The 17,157-nt window shown below is 45.0% G+C and overlaps 1 protein-coding gene across 17 annotated transcripts in view; it reads right to left on the bottom strand.

Moving 5' to 3' along the window:
• NCOA1 (nuclear receptor coactivator 1) overlaps positions 1–17,157 on the bottom strand; it is a 631,796-nt gene that overhangs the window by 433,474 nt on the left and 181,165 nt on the right. For all 17 annotated transcript variants that reach the window (XR_004538963.1, XR_004538966.1, XR_004538965.1 and 14 more), the window contains one exon: positions 13,815–13,992. Coding sequence is in view for 13 of the 17 variants with exons in the window: in XM_033939863.1 (XP_033795754.1) it covers positions 13,815–13,992 (178 nt within the window). In the remaining 4 variants the exon portion in view is untranslated. The remainder of the gene's footprint in view (positions 1–13,814; positions 13,993–17,157) is intronic.

Below are 17,157 nucleotides of genomic sequence, written 5' to 3'. Positions count from 1 at the left end.
CAGGGAAACGTGTGTGTGGGTGGGAAATGCTGCTGCTGCACAGGGAAGGGTGGGAAATGCTGCTGCTCCACAGGGAAGGGTGGGAAATGCTGCTGCTGCACAGGGAAGGGTAAGAAATGCTGCTGCTGCACAGGGAAGTGTGTGTGTGTGTGGAGAAATGCTGCTTCTACACAGGGAAGGCCGAGAAATGGTACTGCTGCACAGGGAAGGGTGGGAAATGCTGCTGCTGCACAGGGAAGTGTGTGTGTGGGGGGGAAATGCTGCTGCTGCACAGGGAAGAGGTGGGAAATGCTGCTGCTGCACAGGGAAGGGTGGGAAAATGCTGCTGCTGCACAGGGAAATGTGTTGTGTGTGGGGGAAATGCTGCTTCTGCACAGGGAAGGGTGGGAAATGCTGCTGCTGCACAGGGAAGTGTGTGTGGGGGGGGAATGCTGCTTCTGCACAGGGAAGGGTGGGAAATGCTGCTGCTGCTGCACAGGGAAGGATGGGAGGGAAATGCTGCTGCTGCTGCTGCTGCACAGGAAGTGGAGGGGACGGAGAGGGAAAGGGGGCCTGGGAGCAATCTTGGTTTGCTTTGGGGGAAGGGAGACAGAAGGGGGCCATGGAGAGACAGAAAGACAGGCAAGTAGTGCATTAGAACGAAAGACAGACACACAGAAAGACAGTGGGCAGGGAGAGAGACAGAAAGAAAGAAAGACAGACAGGGTGCCAGAGAGAGAACCAGAAAGAAAGAAGGACAGACAGAGGGAGGGAGAAAGAAAGAAAGGAAGAGAAAGACAGGGGCAGGGAGAGACACAGAAAGAAAGAAGGACAGACAGTGGGAAGGAGAAAGAAAGAAAGAGAGAGACGGGGCAGGGAGAGACACAGAAAGAAAGACAAGACAGACAGACAGACATATATTCTAGCACCCGTTAATGTAACAGGCTTAAACACTAGTGTTTAATATATATCTAAGGTTCTATTTTTTTCTTATCTATACTCTCTTTGCATTTTCTGATCTTTATACTTTAAAAGTACTAGAGTTTCATTGATACCTCTATAAATAAAAGAATGAACACAAGTTTAGTCTCTGTTCTGCTCTAGGGCTATTGTGCCTAGACTAGAACAGACACTACCTATATACCTGCCCACTTGAATGATAAGTTTCCTGTATGGTTTTGCTTAGCCAGCAACTTACATGAATTACTTGAAACAGGGTATTATCTAGGACAGTGGATGGGGTTTGCTTGCTTTCTCACTAGAGAAATCAAGTATGCCATGGGTAAGACACTCTCTAGGCTACTGTTAAGCCTGAGACTTGAGTTTTCCTGGTTCTTTGTTGAATCTGTCCTGTTTAATTGGCCTCAGACATATGTTTGCAGCAGTAGACCTCAACTTTACTCTGATCCATAGGGGATTGGTCCTGTCCAAAGCACCCTTGCAGAAAAAAGAATGACAAGTGACATCAAACCAGGCCTAGGTGTGTCCGCCTTCACCATAAATGGCTCGACAGCCAAGAGGGGGCTGAAGAGGCCTGATTTGGCGCACACGGCACAGAAGTGTTAGCAGGGCATGACAGAGACCTTCCTAGTCCTGATCAGAGGGTCTTATATACATGCAAACACATTTAAAACTTTGAAAAAGTCAGGATGATAAACAGGAAACCGATATATAGCAAAGGAAAAGGGGATTTCACTATTTGTGTGAGGTGTTAGGTGGGACAGAATCATAGAGGAAATCAGGTAATGCGTAACATACTTCTAGAGGTATTAAGAACTCCATCTTGAATTAGCGACTCCATTTTGTGTCAGTGACTTTCTGTCTTCTTTGTTCTCTCTGAGTCTTCCCGCCTTGAGCCTCTTGGCTCTAATTAATACCAGACCTCTCAGTCTGGCTTGTGGAAGATATAGGGTTTCATATTTTTGAATATAGTTATATGTATCGTATGAATGCAATATACTGTGTTGGGTGTGTGTGTGGGATCCCATGAGTGCAGTGGCGTACCAAGGGGGGGGGGGAACGATCCGGTCCCTATCGCGCTCCCTCCTTCCTTACTTAAGGTGACCAGCGAGAAGACCGAGCAGCAAACCTCCCTCCAGTAGCGTCAGCAGCCGCAGCATGCTAAACAGGCTGCTTCGCGGCTTTCTCCTGCCGGTGAGTCCCTCTGCCGTGTCACTGATGATGTCACCAGTGACGCTTCACCAGCAGGAGAAAGGCACGAAGCAGCCTGTTTAGCATGCTGCGGCTGCCGACGCTACTGGAGGGAGGTTTGCTCCTCGGTCATCTCGCTGGGAGGGTCAGAAGGGTTCATTTGGGGGGGAGAGATAGGAGGGTCAGCAGGGGTTTGGCTGGGAGAGGGGAGAAGCGATCTACTTCGGGTGCTCCAAGGCCTGGCGCCATTACCTTCTTCGGGCAACAGCAGCGTTTACAATTTGCTGCTGTTGCCGGCTTCAGGCCTTGCTCTCTGCCGGGTCCTGCCTACTTCCTGTTTTCATGAAGACAGGACCTCACAAATTGTGAATGCTGCTGCTGCCCGATGAAGTTCAGGACACCAGGCCTTGAGTGACAGAAGGCGAAAAGGGAGCAGAGGGGAAGAGAATTGGGGAGAGTGTTGCTGTACCCAACTGGAGGGAATGAAAGGAGATGCCAGGGCTTGGAGGGAAGAAGAGAAGCCAGGGCATGGAGGGAAGGAGGAAGGTATGCCAGACCAAGGGAAAAGGAAGGAGGAGATATCAGAGCATGGAAGGGGAGGGAGAGATGGAAGAAAAGGAAATGCGAGATATGCCGGGAATCAGGGAAGGGATGATGCCAGACCGTGGGGTGGGAAGGAAAGAAAGGAGAAGAGAGAGATGCCAGAGCATAGGGGTGGTGACAGAGAGAGAAAAACGGAGAGGTGACATCGATCATGTACAAAGGAGAGAAGGGGCACGGGATAGATAGTTTATGGAAGGAGCATAGAAAGAGGGAAGATGCCATATGGAAAAGAGAGAGAGGGTGGACACTGGATGAAAAGAGCACAGAGGACAGTGAATGGAAGGGGCGAGATAGTAACATAGTATATGACGGCAGATAAAGACCCGAATGGTCCATCTAGTCTGCCCAACCTGATTCAATTTAAATTTTTAAATTTTTTATTCTTAGCTATTTCTGGGCAAGAATCCAAAGCTTTACCCGGTACTGTGCTTGGGTTCCAACTGCCGAAATCTCTATTAAGACTTACTCCAGCCCATCTACACCCTCCCAGCCATTGAAGCCCTCCCCAGCCCATTCTCCACCAAACAGCCATATACAGACACAGACCGTGCAAGTCTGCCCAGTACTGGCCTTAGTTCAATATTTAATATTATTTTCTGATTCTAAATCCTCTGTGTTCATCCCACGCTTCTTTGAACTCAGTCACAGTTTTACTTTCCACCACCTCTCTCGAGAGCGCATTCCAGGCATCCACTACCCTCTCCATAAAGTAGAATTTCCTAACATTGCCCCTGAATCTACCACCCCTCAACCTCAAATTATGTCCTCTGGTTTTACCATTTTCCTTTCTCTGGAAAAGATTTTGTTCTACGTTAATACCCTTCAAGTATTTGAACGCCTCTCCTTTCCTCTAGGGTATACATATTCAGGGCTTCCAGTCTCTCCTCATAGAGGGTGAACAGTAGATGGAAGGGGTAGAGAGAAGGAAACAGACACTGAATGGAAGTGTGAGGGAAACGGGTAGCAGATGCTGAAAGGAAGTGGGGAGGAGAAAAGAAAAAAGGGCACATGCAGGATTGAGGGAAGAGGATAGAGTTAGTTACTGGAAGGGGTGAGGGAAAGAGGTGGCAAGCTATAGGTAGACACAGTGAAAGAGAGAAATTGAGGACTGAATAGTAAAAAAAGAATTTAGACAGAGGCAGAAAATAAACTGAGAAGGAAGACCAGGGAAGAACAGGAGGAAGGGAGCAGAGAGAGGTGCCAGAGCAGGGGGGAAGGAGAGGAGACAGATACCAGACCAATGGGGGTGAAAGGAGAGATGGGAGTGGGAGGCATACAGTTTCTGGAAGGGGCATAGAAGGAGAGAACATGCTATATAGGGGCAGAGAGATGGCAGACAGTGGATGGAAGGAAGAGATTAACAAGAAGATGAGGAAAGCAGAAACCAGAGAAGACAAAGGTAGAACAAAAATTTTCTATTTATTTATTGCTTTAGGAGACATGTGTCACTGTTTCTGTGGTGTTGCATTGTATGCAGAGTCCATCTTCTTGCTGGTTCAATTTAACCTTTGTCTATGTATTTCTATTTTATCCTCCCTTTTACAAAACTGGAGCGTTTAGCGCCAGCCATGGTGGTAGCAGCTCTGATGCTCAGAATTCCAAGAGCGTCAGAGCTATTACCACCGTGGCTAAAATCCACACTACAGTTTTGTAAAAAGGGGGAGGGGTTAGTTTGTGATGACATTCCATACTAGGCGAAGGTGTTTTCTGTGTTCTGTGTGTTCGAAAGACATGGTTTTCTGTTAGGATTGACGGTGTAGGATTGATCTGTACTAGTCTGGCTTGTTAGTTTTACCATTGGTGTATTGCTGTTGTACTGCTCACTGCAGTATGTAAGATGCTGCCTTTTCCTAGGTACTCATGTGTGACGTCTGGCTTGTTACTAAAAATCATGTTTTTCGTACAGATGGGAGGTGGGGTGCCAAAAAATGATGGGCCCCGGGTGTCACACATGCTAGGTACGCCACTGATTATGTGTGTGATATATGGTATGAATGATAAGTGAGAGAATGATTTGAACTTAATTTCAAATATTTTAAACCTGAAGAAACTTTAAGGAGAAATCCTAAGAGGCAACATCTGGAAATAGTTACAGCCAGAAACACTGTACCAGTCTTTGAGAGACTCAGAACAGGAAGGGTCAGCTGGTTTGACCTCCAGCATAGGAGGGAGGGGGGAGTAGGTTTTTTCCTGCTTCACTTTTAATACATGGACACAAACTTATCAGCAGGCTGGCTTTAACACAGACTAACTATCTGATTTAAGTTTTGAGAATGACAAAAAGGGTATTGGGTATGTTATATGTAATAATGTTTTAGGCATATTCAGAAAGTAATGTAAACAAAAATATAATCTGTGAAACTTTCCTTTGTCAAAAGGAAGCGCTTTGTTCAAATCTAAGGACAGCCTCTGTTGGTTTATTGGCTGACAAGTGTGATGTCATACTGCCTTGTGAAAATATAAAAGGAACGGACCAGTATTGACTCAGAGAGACCATCAGGAGAGGTGCAAATTTCACGCCTGACGGGACTCCATCACACATATGATTTCTGAGACATGTAAGATTAACATTAATAAATAATAATATTGAACTGGTAATATATGTGTGTTTGCCATTATTCCTAAGTACCTAAGAGTGAGCTTGGCGCAGAGCGCAGCACACATGCGCTAATCACCCTGCATGCACTTTCAACATATATACAGAATTCTTCAAGGTCCCAAAGGGCTGACTGGCTTCCAAGAATCAAACTTGGAGAAGCATAAAAGAATGAGAGAGTAGGAAGGCACAGGAAGGACAGGACAGGAGTCTATGACTCGCCTATCTACTGGAAAAGATATTATCAAGGTAAGGACAATCTCTTTTTCTAGTGAAAGAGGTGAGTCATTCTAAATAAGCAGGACATACAAAAGCAATACCAAAAACCTAAGATGGACTGACTGCACCGACCCTCAAGATCGAAGACCCAAAGGCAGAGTCCTGTCTTGCAGCCACATCCATTCTGTAAACTTTGGCAAACATGTGCGGACTCGGAGTGGACCAAGTAGCAACTCTACAAATCTCTTCGAGAGAGATCGCCCTAGCCTCAGCCCACAAAGAGGCCATGCTCCTGGTCAAATAAGCCTTAACAGGAGACTGTTTACCACAAAGAAATTGACGAAATCCATCTGGAAATAGAGGCCTTGGAAGCGGAAGCGCCGCTTATAAGAATGAGTCAGCACAAACAGATGGTCAGAGAGGTGAAACTCATTTGTGACCCCAAGATAAAGCAGAACTGCACACATCCAACTTCTTCAAAATGTGATCCTGCTTCTTAGAACCAGTAGGCTGAAAAACAGGCAAACACACTTCCTGATTAATGCCGACACCACCTTCCGCAGAAACAAAGGAACCATGCGAAGAAATATTCCAGTGCCTGAAATCTTCAAGAAAGGCTCTCTACAAGTCAGAGCCTGTAACTCCAAAACATCTCACTGAAGTAATGGCAACCACCTTCCGCAGAAACAAAGGAACCATGCGAAGAAAGATTACAGTGTCTGAAATCTTCAAGAAAGGCCCTCTACAAGTCAGAGCCTGTAGCTCCAAAACATCTCACTGAAGTAATGGCGACCAGAAAAGCAGCCTTTAGTGTGAGGTCCAAGAGGAAAGCTTCTTTCAGAGGCTCAAATGGAGATTTGTTGAGGCCAGACAGAACCAAGTTAAGGTCCCAAGAAAGGAATGGCGGTTTGATTGGTGGTCTAATACAAAGAGCACCTTTCAGAAATATAGCCATGTCAGGGTGAGATGCAAGCAAAGGACTACGTTCTCGAGCTCTGAAACAAGAAAGCCCAACAACTTGGACCTTAAGGGAAGCCATGGTGAGGCCCTTATCAAGGCCCACCTACAGAAAAGTTAGCATATTTAAGTAGGAGTGAAATATGGCTCCACATTTTTCTGGTTGCACTCATGTGGGAAAGTCTTCCACGCCTTGGTGTAGGCAGATACAGTAGTTGACTTCTTGGATTATAGAAGAGTAGAAATGATACCCTCTGAATAGCCTTAGTGTGCCAATGTTGCGAGCTTAATAGCCATGTCGTAAGAGCAAAGTATCAATACGGATCCTCCATGAGGACAGAGAGGAGGTCAGGAAGAGCCAACAACTGGAAGGCCGCAACTGTGTGAAGAAGCATCAAATTGGCATACCACAGCCTACGAGACAAATCTGGAGCCACCGGAATGACCCTTCCCTGATGAGTCGCAATACAGCGAAGGACAGGACCTATCATGGGTGTCATCATGTGATCGGACCGAGTGGTTATTATCCATCATTCTCTACACCCCAGGCATCTCTGGAATACTATTAAACAACAAAACATACAGTTAAAACATTTGTACATCCATACTGTGACGTCCCTCACAGAAAAAGCAGGCGGGCTTCCTGAGCTAAATAAGTGAAAGGGGGGGCTGCTGGCCCTTTCATTGCTTTTAAATAACCAGACCGATACTTCAGTTGCTGTATCTCAAATATATATGTTTAATAAGTAATAAAGGAAAAGGCAGCTTGCAGGTTCAGCATTAGTGCAATGAATAAACAGCAAATGTGGAACTGGAGAGAACCACAGAGTACTAGCGGTCTGGGGCTCCAAGTCCACTGTAAGGTACTTCCTCATTTTACAGTTACTTTTATTCTTTTCAGCTTTGCATGAGAAAACTTACTAAGCTTAATTTGATTGGCAAGAGACATTGGCATTTTAATTGATTGGCTGTGGTTACATGTTTGCATTCTAATTGGTCATGTCACATATTGGCATAGGTTATTACCAGACCTGGGTGTTGCTGGAAAACAGCTGCCTTATCATGCCCTGACAGCTTTGTCCCTGAGACTGACCACAAGACCCTTTGGACATGTAGTCGACCCTTCTCAGTGGCACCCACCCTCTCCTCCTTCCTCTATCTTCATCCTCTTAGGTGCTGTGGTCAGTGCATAGATGTTGGAATGGCGAGCCCACATGGGCTGTGGCCTACCCCAAAATTGCCACTTACTTTTATCCCTGGTGATCCAGGGGTGCGGCGGGCAGGAGCGAACTTTCCTTGCTCCTACCCCACTGGTAACCTGGTTTCTTCTGCCACTGAGCGGCAATCAGCAGGAATGCGCTTTGGCTCTCCTGCTCAGCACTCAGCGGCTTCTTTGCTTCCCACGAATTCTTGCGAATAGTGAGAATTTGCGGGAGCCAGTCAAAGAAGCTACTGAGCACCGAGCAGGAGCACCAAAGCACACTCCTGCTGATTGCCACTCAGCAGCAAAAAAAACCAGCCGTGACCGACCAGGTTAGCAGTGGGGAAAGAAGCAAAACCAAGGAAAGCTCGCTCCTGCCCGCTGCACTTCTGGACCACCAGGCCAGAGGAGGTAGGAGAACAGGGCAGGGTGCAGAGTCTGACGGGAGTCTGACGGGGGGGGGGGGGGTAGCCTGACAGGGGAGGGTGGCTGGGTGCAGAGTCTGATGGGGGAGGGGCTGTATGCAGAGTCTGATGGGGAGGAAGGGGGCTGGGTGCAGAGCCTGATGGGCGAGGGAGGGAAGGAAGGGGGCTGGGTGCAGAGCCTGGCGGGAAGGGAGGAAAAGAAGGGGTGCAGATCCTGATGGTGGAGGGGAAGGTGGCTAGCAGCAGAGTGACAGGGAAGGGAGGGAAAAAGGGGAATTGGTGCAGAGCCTGACAGGGGAGAGGAGGGTGGCTGGGTGCAATCTGATGGGGGAGGGGCTGGGTGCAGAGCCTGATGGGGTAGGGAGTGAAGAAAGAAAGGGGGCTGGGTGCAGAGTCTGGCAGGGGAGGGAGGGAAGGGGCTGGGTGCAGAGCCTGGAAGGGTAGGGAGTGAAGAAAGAAAGGGGGCTGGGTGCAGAGTCTGGCAGGGGAAGGAGGGGGCTGGATGTTGAGCCTGGCAGGGAGAGGCTGGGTGCAGGGGGTAGGAAGTTGGGAAGGCAGGGAGGACAGCTGCTCATGGGGCTGGAAAAGACAGATATTGCACGTAATGGGAGAGGGTTGGTAAGGACAAATGCACGGGCTGGGAGAGTAGGAAAGGAGGAAAAGAGAGATGCTGCGCAGGTAGAGTAGTGGGAAGGGAGAGAAATAAATGCTTTCAGTTGGGGAGGGAAAGGGAACGGAGAATTGTTGGACATAGGTGTGTGGCGTGAGAGGGAAAGAGAGATGATGTATATGGGGAAAGGAAGAAAGAGGGAAAATTGTTGGACATAGGTGTGGGGCGTGAGAGGGAAAGAGAGATGATGTATATGGGGAAAGGAAGAAAAACAGCAAATGGATTTGGTGGCCCTGGATACACAGTAAAGAGCACAGATAGAAGGAAGTGTAGCCAAAGACGGAAAGATGGTTTGAAAACCAAAATCACCAGGCAACAAAGGTAGGGGAAATTATTTTATTTTCAATTTAGTGACTGAATTGTATCAGTTTTGAGAAATTACATCTGCTTTCTATATTTTGCACTGCTCAGGAAGAACTGCATTTGTTTCTATTTCTCTGGGGGTTGTACTGTATGCAGTCTTCCATCTTAGGGTTTTGTTTGTATATATTAGTACTTTTAGTTTATGGTCCTGTATTTGCATAGGGGTTATCTGTGTTCTGCATGTGTGACCAAGGCCAGGTGTTCTGGTAGGAATGAATGTTGAGAAACATACAGTGTGCTTTTTTAATTTTGTGGTTAACCATTATGTATTGTTAATAAGATTATATATATATATATATATATATATATATATATAAAATGAATGGAAAAATGGTATTACAATTAGTACTATTATGAGGGCGGGGTCTGGGGCGGAGCTTGCAGGGGCCCCCAAACAAAAAAGCGTTCTGCTGCCTATGGGTCAGTGAATACGTGCAGGGCATCTTGTATATAGGACATCAGTTAATTAGGATATAAGTCATTTTCTCAGTCATCGCCTTGTGACTGTCGCTTCATAGATCCTAGCATACCAGGTAGTTCTGCTTTTCATGCTGCTCTCAGCCCTTATCTGATGCCCAGCACCTCCTGAGCCCTTGCAGAAAAGTCATCAGCCCTTGCAAAGAACTGACAGACTGAAGTTTCACAGAATCCATCTTGCTTATGCCTGCCTTTTCCCTTATAGGCAGTTCTTCAGCCCTACATCGCAGGGTCTGTTGTTGGCCTGTTGCTCAGGGGTCTCCTCGAGGGTCTCTCAGAAGCACTCTTGGTTACTCCCTGGCATTTGACATATGCCACCACTGTCACATTGTCAGAGAAGACTCTGATTGCCTGATCCTTCAGATTCGTCTGAAATTGCACCAGAGCCAAGCAAATGGCCCACAGTTCCAATTGGTTGATTGACCATTTCATTTGAGAGGGCGTCCAATGCCCCTGAAAGGGACGATGATTGCAATGGGCTTCCCAGCTGCGGAGACTTGCATCTGTCATCACAATCCACAGCAGCATGCCCCTGGAAAGGGACCGAGGAATGAGCCACCAATTCATGCTGGCTCGGGCCTCCAGAGTCCAAGGAAAAGCATCTATCTGCAGAACCCAGCGCAAGAGCAACACGTGCTGAAGAAGATGAATATGTGCCCTTGTCCAGGGAACCACATTTATTGTGGCTGCCATGGACCCCAGGACCTGGAAATAGTCCCATGTTGAATAAAATAATAAAATGGGGAGAGCAGAACAAGCACTCCAGCAGGCATGCGTGCAGAAGGAAAGAACTGTAGGTGAAGCTAGAGAACATAGTGAAGTAAACTAAACTAAACCTTAAGTTTATATACCGCATCCTCTCCATGATTATAGAGCTTGGCACAGTTTACAAGAGCTTAATAAAGGAAGGTATAACACGTTGGGTTTGGTGATTTAGTATAGGGGGGCGGAAAGCATTTTGTGAAAAGCCTAGTTTTCAGGTGCTTACAGAATAGCTGGAAGGAGATCTGATTCCGTAGTGGGGTAGTGGGATTATTCCAAAGCCCTGTGATTCTGAAGAAGAGAGACTTTCCCAATTTTCCCACACAGAGGATACCTTTTAGTGAGGGGAAGGATAGTTTAAGTTTTTGGGTGGGTCTGGTGTTGTCAGGACTCGAGGAGTTCCAAGATAGTGGGAATAGGGGAGGGAGGATGCCGTGAAGGCTTATAAAAGATAGGCAGGTGCATTTAAAATGAACTTTGGAAAATATTGGGAGCCAGTGGAGTTTGGACAAAAGTAGGGAAACATGGTCAAATTTGCGTTTTGCGAAGATCAACTTGGCCGCAGTGTTCAGAGGTAGAGTGAAAAATTCAGAGTGGATCCCTTCTGCAGCACATGGCTATGGGAAAATAACCCATCTGTCTAGAATGTCTTATCTATTGCACTGGAAATATAGTTCTAAGCATGTATGCCCTTCCAGCATCTCCTCCATTAGCTCCTCGGCTCAAGAACAAATGGAACTCTAGGAGTGAGAGAGGACTGTGTGCCTGATAATCCTGCTGTTTACAGAAAACATCTGTTTCAGGTAAGAAATAATGTTTTTCCCATTTAAAGCAGGATTGAGATAGGTACGTAAGTAGACAAATCCCATGCTCTGGGTTACTCAATTTATAGATAGTCTGTTCACTGTACAATAGTGGCCTGGTTATAATTAAAGATGCAAGAGTTGCTCATTTTGTAAAGGCAAGTTAGTCAGCCCAGCTCAACCAAAAGCAGTGGCGTACCTAGCATGTGTGACACCCAGGGCCCATCATTTTTTGGCACCCCCCTCCCCCCATCTGTACGAAAAACATGATTTTTAGTAACAAGCCAGATGTCATATATGAGTACCTAGGAAAAGGCAGCATCTTACATACTGCAGTGAGAAGTACAACAGCAATACACCTATTGTAAAACTAAACAAGCCAGACTAATACAGATCAATCCTACACCGTCAATCCTAACAGAAAACCATGTCTTTCGAACACACAGAACACAGAAAACACCTTCGCCTAGTATGGAATAAGTAATCACAAACTTACCCCTCCCCCTTTTACAAAACTGTAGTGTGGATTTTAGCCATGGTGGTAACAGCTCTGACGCTCATAGAATTCTGAGCATCAGAGCTGCTACCACCACGGCTGGCGCTAAAAAATGCTCCACAGTTTTGTAAAAGGGGGGATAAAATAGAAATACATAGACAAAGGTTAAATTGAACCAGCAAGAAGCTGGACTCTGCGTAAAATGCAATACCACAGAAACAGTGACACATGTCTCCTAAAGCAATAAATAAATAGAAAATTTTTGTTCTACCTTTGTCTTCTCTGGTTTCTGCTTTCCTCATCTTCTTGTTACTCTCTTCCTTCCATCCACTGTCTGCCATCTCTCTGCCCCTATATGGCATCTTCTCTCCTTCTATGCCCCTTCCAGAAACTGTATGCCTCCTCCTTCCAACTTTTCCCTCACACTTCCATTCAGCAGCTGTCCTTCCTCTCCCCCACACTTCCATTCAGTATCTGTTTCCCTCTCTCTACCCCTTCCAACTACTGTTCATCCTCTATCTCGCCCCTTCCATTCACTGCCCTCTGTGCTCTTTCTATCCAGTGTACACATTCTCTCTCTCTCTTTCTCTCTCTTCCATATGGCATCTTCCCTCTTTCTATGCTCCTTCCTTAAACTATCTATCCCGTGCCTCTTCTCTCCTTTGTACATGACTGATTTCAACTCTGTCACCTCTCCGTTTTTCTCTCTCTGTCACCACCCCCTCCCCTATGCTCTGGCATCTCTCTCTTCTCCTTTCTTTCCTTCCCACCTCACAGTCTGGCATCATCCCTTCCCTGATTCCCGGCATCTCTCTCCTTTTCCTTTTCTTCCATCTCTCCCTCCCCCTCCATGCTCTGACATCTCCTCCTTCCTTTTCCCTTGGTCTGGCATACCTTCCTCCTTCCCTCCATGCCCTGGCGTCTCTTCTTACCTTTAAGCCCTGGCATCTCCTTTCATTCCCTCCAGTTGGGTAGAGCAACACTCTCCCCGATTCTCTCCCCCTCTGCTCCCTTTCCTCCTTCTGTCACCCAAGGCCTGGTGTCCTGAACTTCTTTGGGCAGCAGCAGCATTCACAATTCACTGCTGTTGCCGGCTTCAGGCTTTCCTCTCTGTCGGTCTTGTCTTCATGAAAACAGGAAGTAGGCAGGACCCGGCAGAGAGGAAGGCCTGAAGCCGGCAACAGCAGCAAATTGTAAACGCTGCTGCTGCCCGAAGAAGATAATGGCACCAGGCCTTGGAGCACCCAAGGCAGACCGCTTCTCTCCCCTCCCAGCCGAACCCCCGCTGACCCTCCTATCTCTCATCCCCCCCAAGTGAACCTTTCCAACCCTCCCAGCGAGAGCAGCAAACCTCCCTCCAGTAGCGTCGCCTGCTTTGCGGCTTTCTCCTGCCGGTGCAGCGTCGCTGATGACATCATCAACAAACCTCCTCTTTCAAAGATGATCTCTCTAGACCCTGTAGAGACCTTCCAGGGATTCATCAGACCTGCCTGACAGTAGAAAGTCAAACATCTAGAAAATACATACATGTCTGAGATGGTTAAGCAAGCTAAATTGAAAACTGACAGGGCCTTCAAGACTCTAGGTTTTCTACTAGAAAGAAGGCTATTGAGGTAAGAACTTAATCTTCCCTTCTAGTGCAAAAGGCATACAAGTCTTGAACCAGTTGGATGTACCACAGCAGTCCCCCGAGTTTCCTGTCTTCCTTGGGCGAGATGGACCTCTGGTCTACCTCAGCGGAGGCAACTTCTTATGTTCTTGAGTTCTCAACCAGGGCACCTACCCCCAAACTCTGCTTCCAGCTGTCCACTCTACCAACCTCCCTTCAACCCCTACTATCCATGCTTTATTGTATTATACAGTATATTCTATCCAACAATAAGTTTGTGGTTTTAAGTATTTTTAGTAATTATTCTTTAGTAGAGTCCTGCACAAATTTTTTAAAAAAGTTGCAAACTTAACATTTATTTAAATATATTTGTGCTTCCAAAATCTAACAATCATGGTGGATAACAATGCAACATACACAATCAAACAAAATATACTCAAACCATACAAATTAAATCCCAATTACCTAGAAATATATATTAAGCATATTAAATATATGTTTACCTAGAGATTTTGGTAGTAGATTCTTGACAAATTCTGCATGATCTCCCACATGCAGAATGCTATAGACACTGGTATTCATTAACTCTTCCTGATTATAGCCCAGGTATATTGTTACATTCTCAGAGACAAACACAATTCTTCCTTCACGATTCACAACAAAGAAAAAGCCATCCAGGGCCTAAAACAAGAAACAAAACAAAATGCATAAACAAAAAAAGAAATTTGATTTAGTGTTTATAAAAATACATTAGCAGATCAATAAAATGTCAATAGTTAGGCATGAAATGACTTTACAGCATATTTCTGAAACACGAAGTAAATAATTTTACAATAGGCTGCCTATATATTGAGAATATTGTGAAAAGTTCATATACCAATTCTATATAAATAAATAAATCAAAGTGCAGCTTTATTCTGTCAATGATTAAATGTAAAAATTTTATTTATAACCTCGGGGTCTTCAGTATGCCAGCTAAATCACAAGATTCAAGCTGACTGGTCTCTTCATCAGTCCTGTTGGTTCTAACTTTTAATCCTTTTTGCTTTTTATTAATTCATTTTCTATTTTTCTTATTCTTTGCAAACATCTTCTAGTTCTCATTACTCACTGGCGATTTATTTAAAATGTCCTTTTAATTTAACTATTATGTACTTAACTTGCTTAGCAGCAACACCTCTCCGACGAAGTATCCATTTCAGCCCTTTCTTCAGGGAGCAGATGAGCTTTTAAAGCAAAGTGCGAGGGAATGCTATCTCAACCACATCGCTATAAAGGTTATAAATAAAATTTTTACATTTAATCATTGGCAGAATAAAGCTGCACTTTGATTTATTTATTTATATATTGAGAAGGCACATGGGCACCTATTTTATAGATTAAAGACACAGAGGTGCCTATGTATCTTTAATGGCTCAAAAAAGCAGCAAAAATTACTTCTAAAATGAACCTATGGTCATTTATATCTGCTTAGGATCAGGTATAAATGTGCATGTGTAAAATACATGCTTACCACCTATAACCAATGTTTTCCTTAGACAAGGGGATTGATCAGGTACATAAGTGGGTTATGTCACTGCATGCTGCGGGGACAGAACAGCTCTCAAAACTTATTCCAATGTACACTGGTCTCCTCAGTTAGTTCCAAATCTCAAAAATAAATGCAGCTCTTGGGGAGGTGGAAGAGATTCTGTGCCTGATCAATCCTGTCATCTATGGAAAAACAAGCTTGATCAAGCATACAACTGGGTTACTCTCAATTTTAGGTCTTCTTAAGTCTTTGTATACTGTCTCATATTTCGGATCGGCATGCACTGAAAAGTAATAGTAGAAGTGGCGTAGCAAGGGTCAGTAGTGCCCATGGTGATGGAGCCCCTCTCCTACCCTCTTCTCTGCCCCCCCCCCCCCCCCATCCGCTCCTTAAATGCCGTCTCCTGCCATGCACCCCTCCCCTTCCCCCATACCTCTTTAACATTCCTGGTGCGAGCAACCCCAACCTGCTGCTCACGCCAGCACTGGTTCGAGCAGCAGGTTGGGGTTGCTGCTCGCACCAGGAATATTAAAGAGGTATGGGGGAAGGGGAGGGGCGCATGGCAGGAGAGGGCATGTAAGGAGCGGATAGGGGTGTGGTGGGGGGCAGAGAAGAGGGTTGGAGAGGGGCTCCATCACCACGGGCACCTGTACAGAAGTAGCCAATGAGGTCATATCCCTTAACCAGAATATAAGACTGTATGAAGAAGAGAAATGAAAAGTGACATTTGAAAGGATTAACAATATAACATTTAAGTAAATCATAATATATCAGAAGACTTTGGAAGATCGTTGATGTTAAAGAAATTCCTTGATTATATATAATGAGGATATAGTAAATGGATGGTGAATTGTTTAGTTCCTCATATAAATAGAGAAAGATATTTGCCAAATATTGGATATGTGATTTCCAATAATTCAGAGACATTATGAGATTTATCTTGACCATTTTGTTCTGGATCTGATTGTTCCTGGATTTTCCTTTCCGGAAGGTAATATACCCTAACAAAGGGAGGTAATGATTGTTCTGGAACATTCAGAACATCCAGAAAATATCTCTTTAACATATTTTGAGGATTTATCAAAGGATCTTTAGGAAAATTTAATATCCTCAAATTGTTAAAGCGATTATAATTTTAAAGAGTTTCTAGTTTTCTTCGTATATTATTACTATCTTTAACTTGTGTCTTTTGGAAATTTTTTATTGTTTTCAATTCTATAGTCATTTTTTGAGTCTCACTTTTACTTTGATTAATCTCTTGTTTCATTTGTAAAATTTCTTCTTGATGTACTTTTAATTTTCCTTCTATCTCTTCAACCTTTGAGGAGAAAGTTTTCCCCAGATTTACAACTAAGTCCCAAATATTCTCCAAAGTAGCTTCAGGAGGTTTTACTAATGAGGAAAAGTCTTGTAGTGCTAATTCAGTCTTACCCTTTGTCGGATTCATGACTTTTATCCCTTGTACTGACTCCTCAGTTGATCTTCCGGCCACAGGTAGCTCCAGGGACACAAGTTCCCCCGCTGACTCCAGAGGCAAGCTCTCTGTTAAACCAGCCTCTCACAGTAGGAGCACAGCCTCTTTGGACGTGCTTACTTCCTGTGGAGAGCTTGCTTGTTGTGGCCGTGGAGGAGGAACTCTATGGTCTGTGCTCAGAGTAGCATCTAGCCCCAAGTCATCCGGAACGGCGTCACTCATCGCCGATGTCGACAGCAGGCGATTCCCAGACAAATCCATTCCTCCAACGAGGCGCCGCAAAATCTCATCGACAGAGCCGCTTGAGGGGATCTCCGGTCGTCAGGAGGCTCCACCGACTCCTTTACCCCTTCTCTTCGGCATTATTAAACTGAGGTTAGTGAGAAAATAGGAACAGTTCACGGCGTCTTTCTCATGCACTGGCTACCACGGCCATCTTGGATCTAGAAAACCCGCTTTTTATTTTTATTGTAATCCCTGATTCCCTCTTTCCTCATGTTCTCAATCATTTTCCTTTACATTTTATCTTATTTCTGTTCTTACCCTATTTAATTTGGGTTTTTGGGTTGTTGTTTTTTGTTTTTGTTTGTTTCTTTTTAATTTTTTATTGTAAACTGCTTAGATTTGCCTTCTGGTTTTATATTTGATAAAAGGGACTTCCCTATGGAAATTCAGAAAAAGTTGTCTAATTGAGGGAATGACTAATAACTGCTGTTGTGAGGAGCGTAAGGTTCTTTGAGGCGAATATGGGACCAGAAGACTACATAAAAACTAGGGAAGACCACAGGAAAGAATCTGCTGGGAATGATATTACAGTATTTTTAAAGGGAATGCGATACGA

This window comes from Geotrypetes seraphini, chromosome 3, assembly GCF_902459505.1.
Source record: "Geotrypetes seraphini chromosome 3, aGeoSer1.1, whole genome shotgun sequence".
In the NCBI taxonomy this organism is placed as follows: Eukaryota; Metazoa; Chordata; class Amphibia; order Gymnophiona; family Dermophiidae; genus Geotrypetes; species Geotrypetes seraphini.
This window is presented reverse-complemented; position numbering and strand designations above follow the sequence as displayed.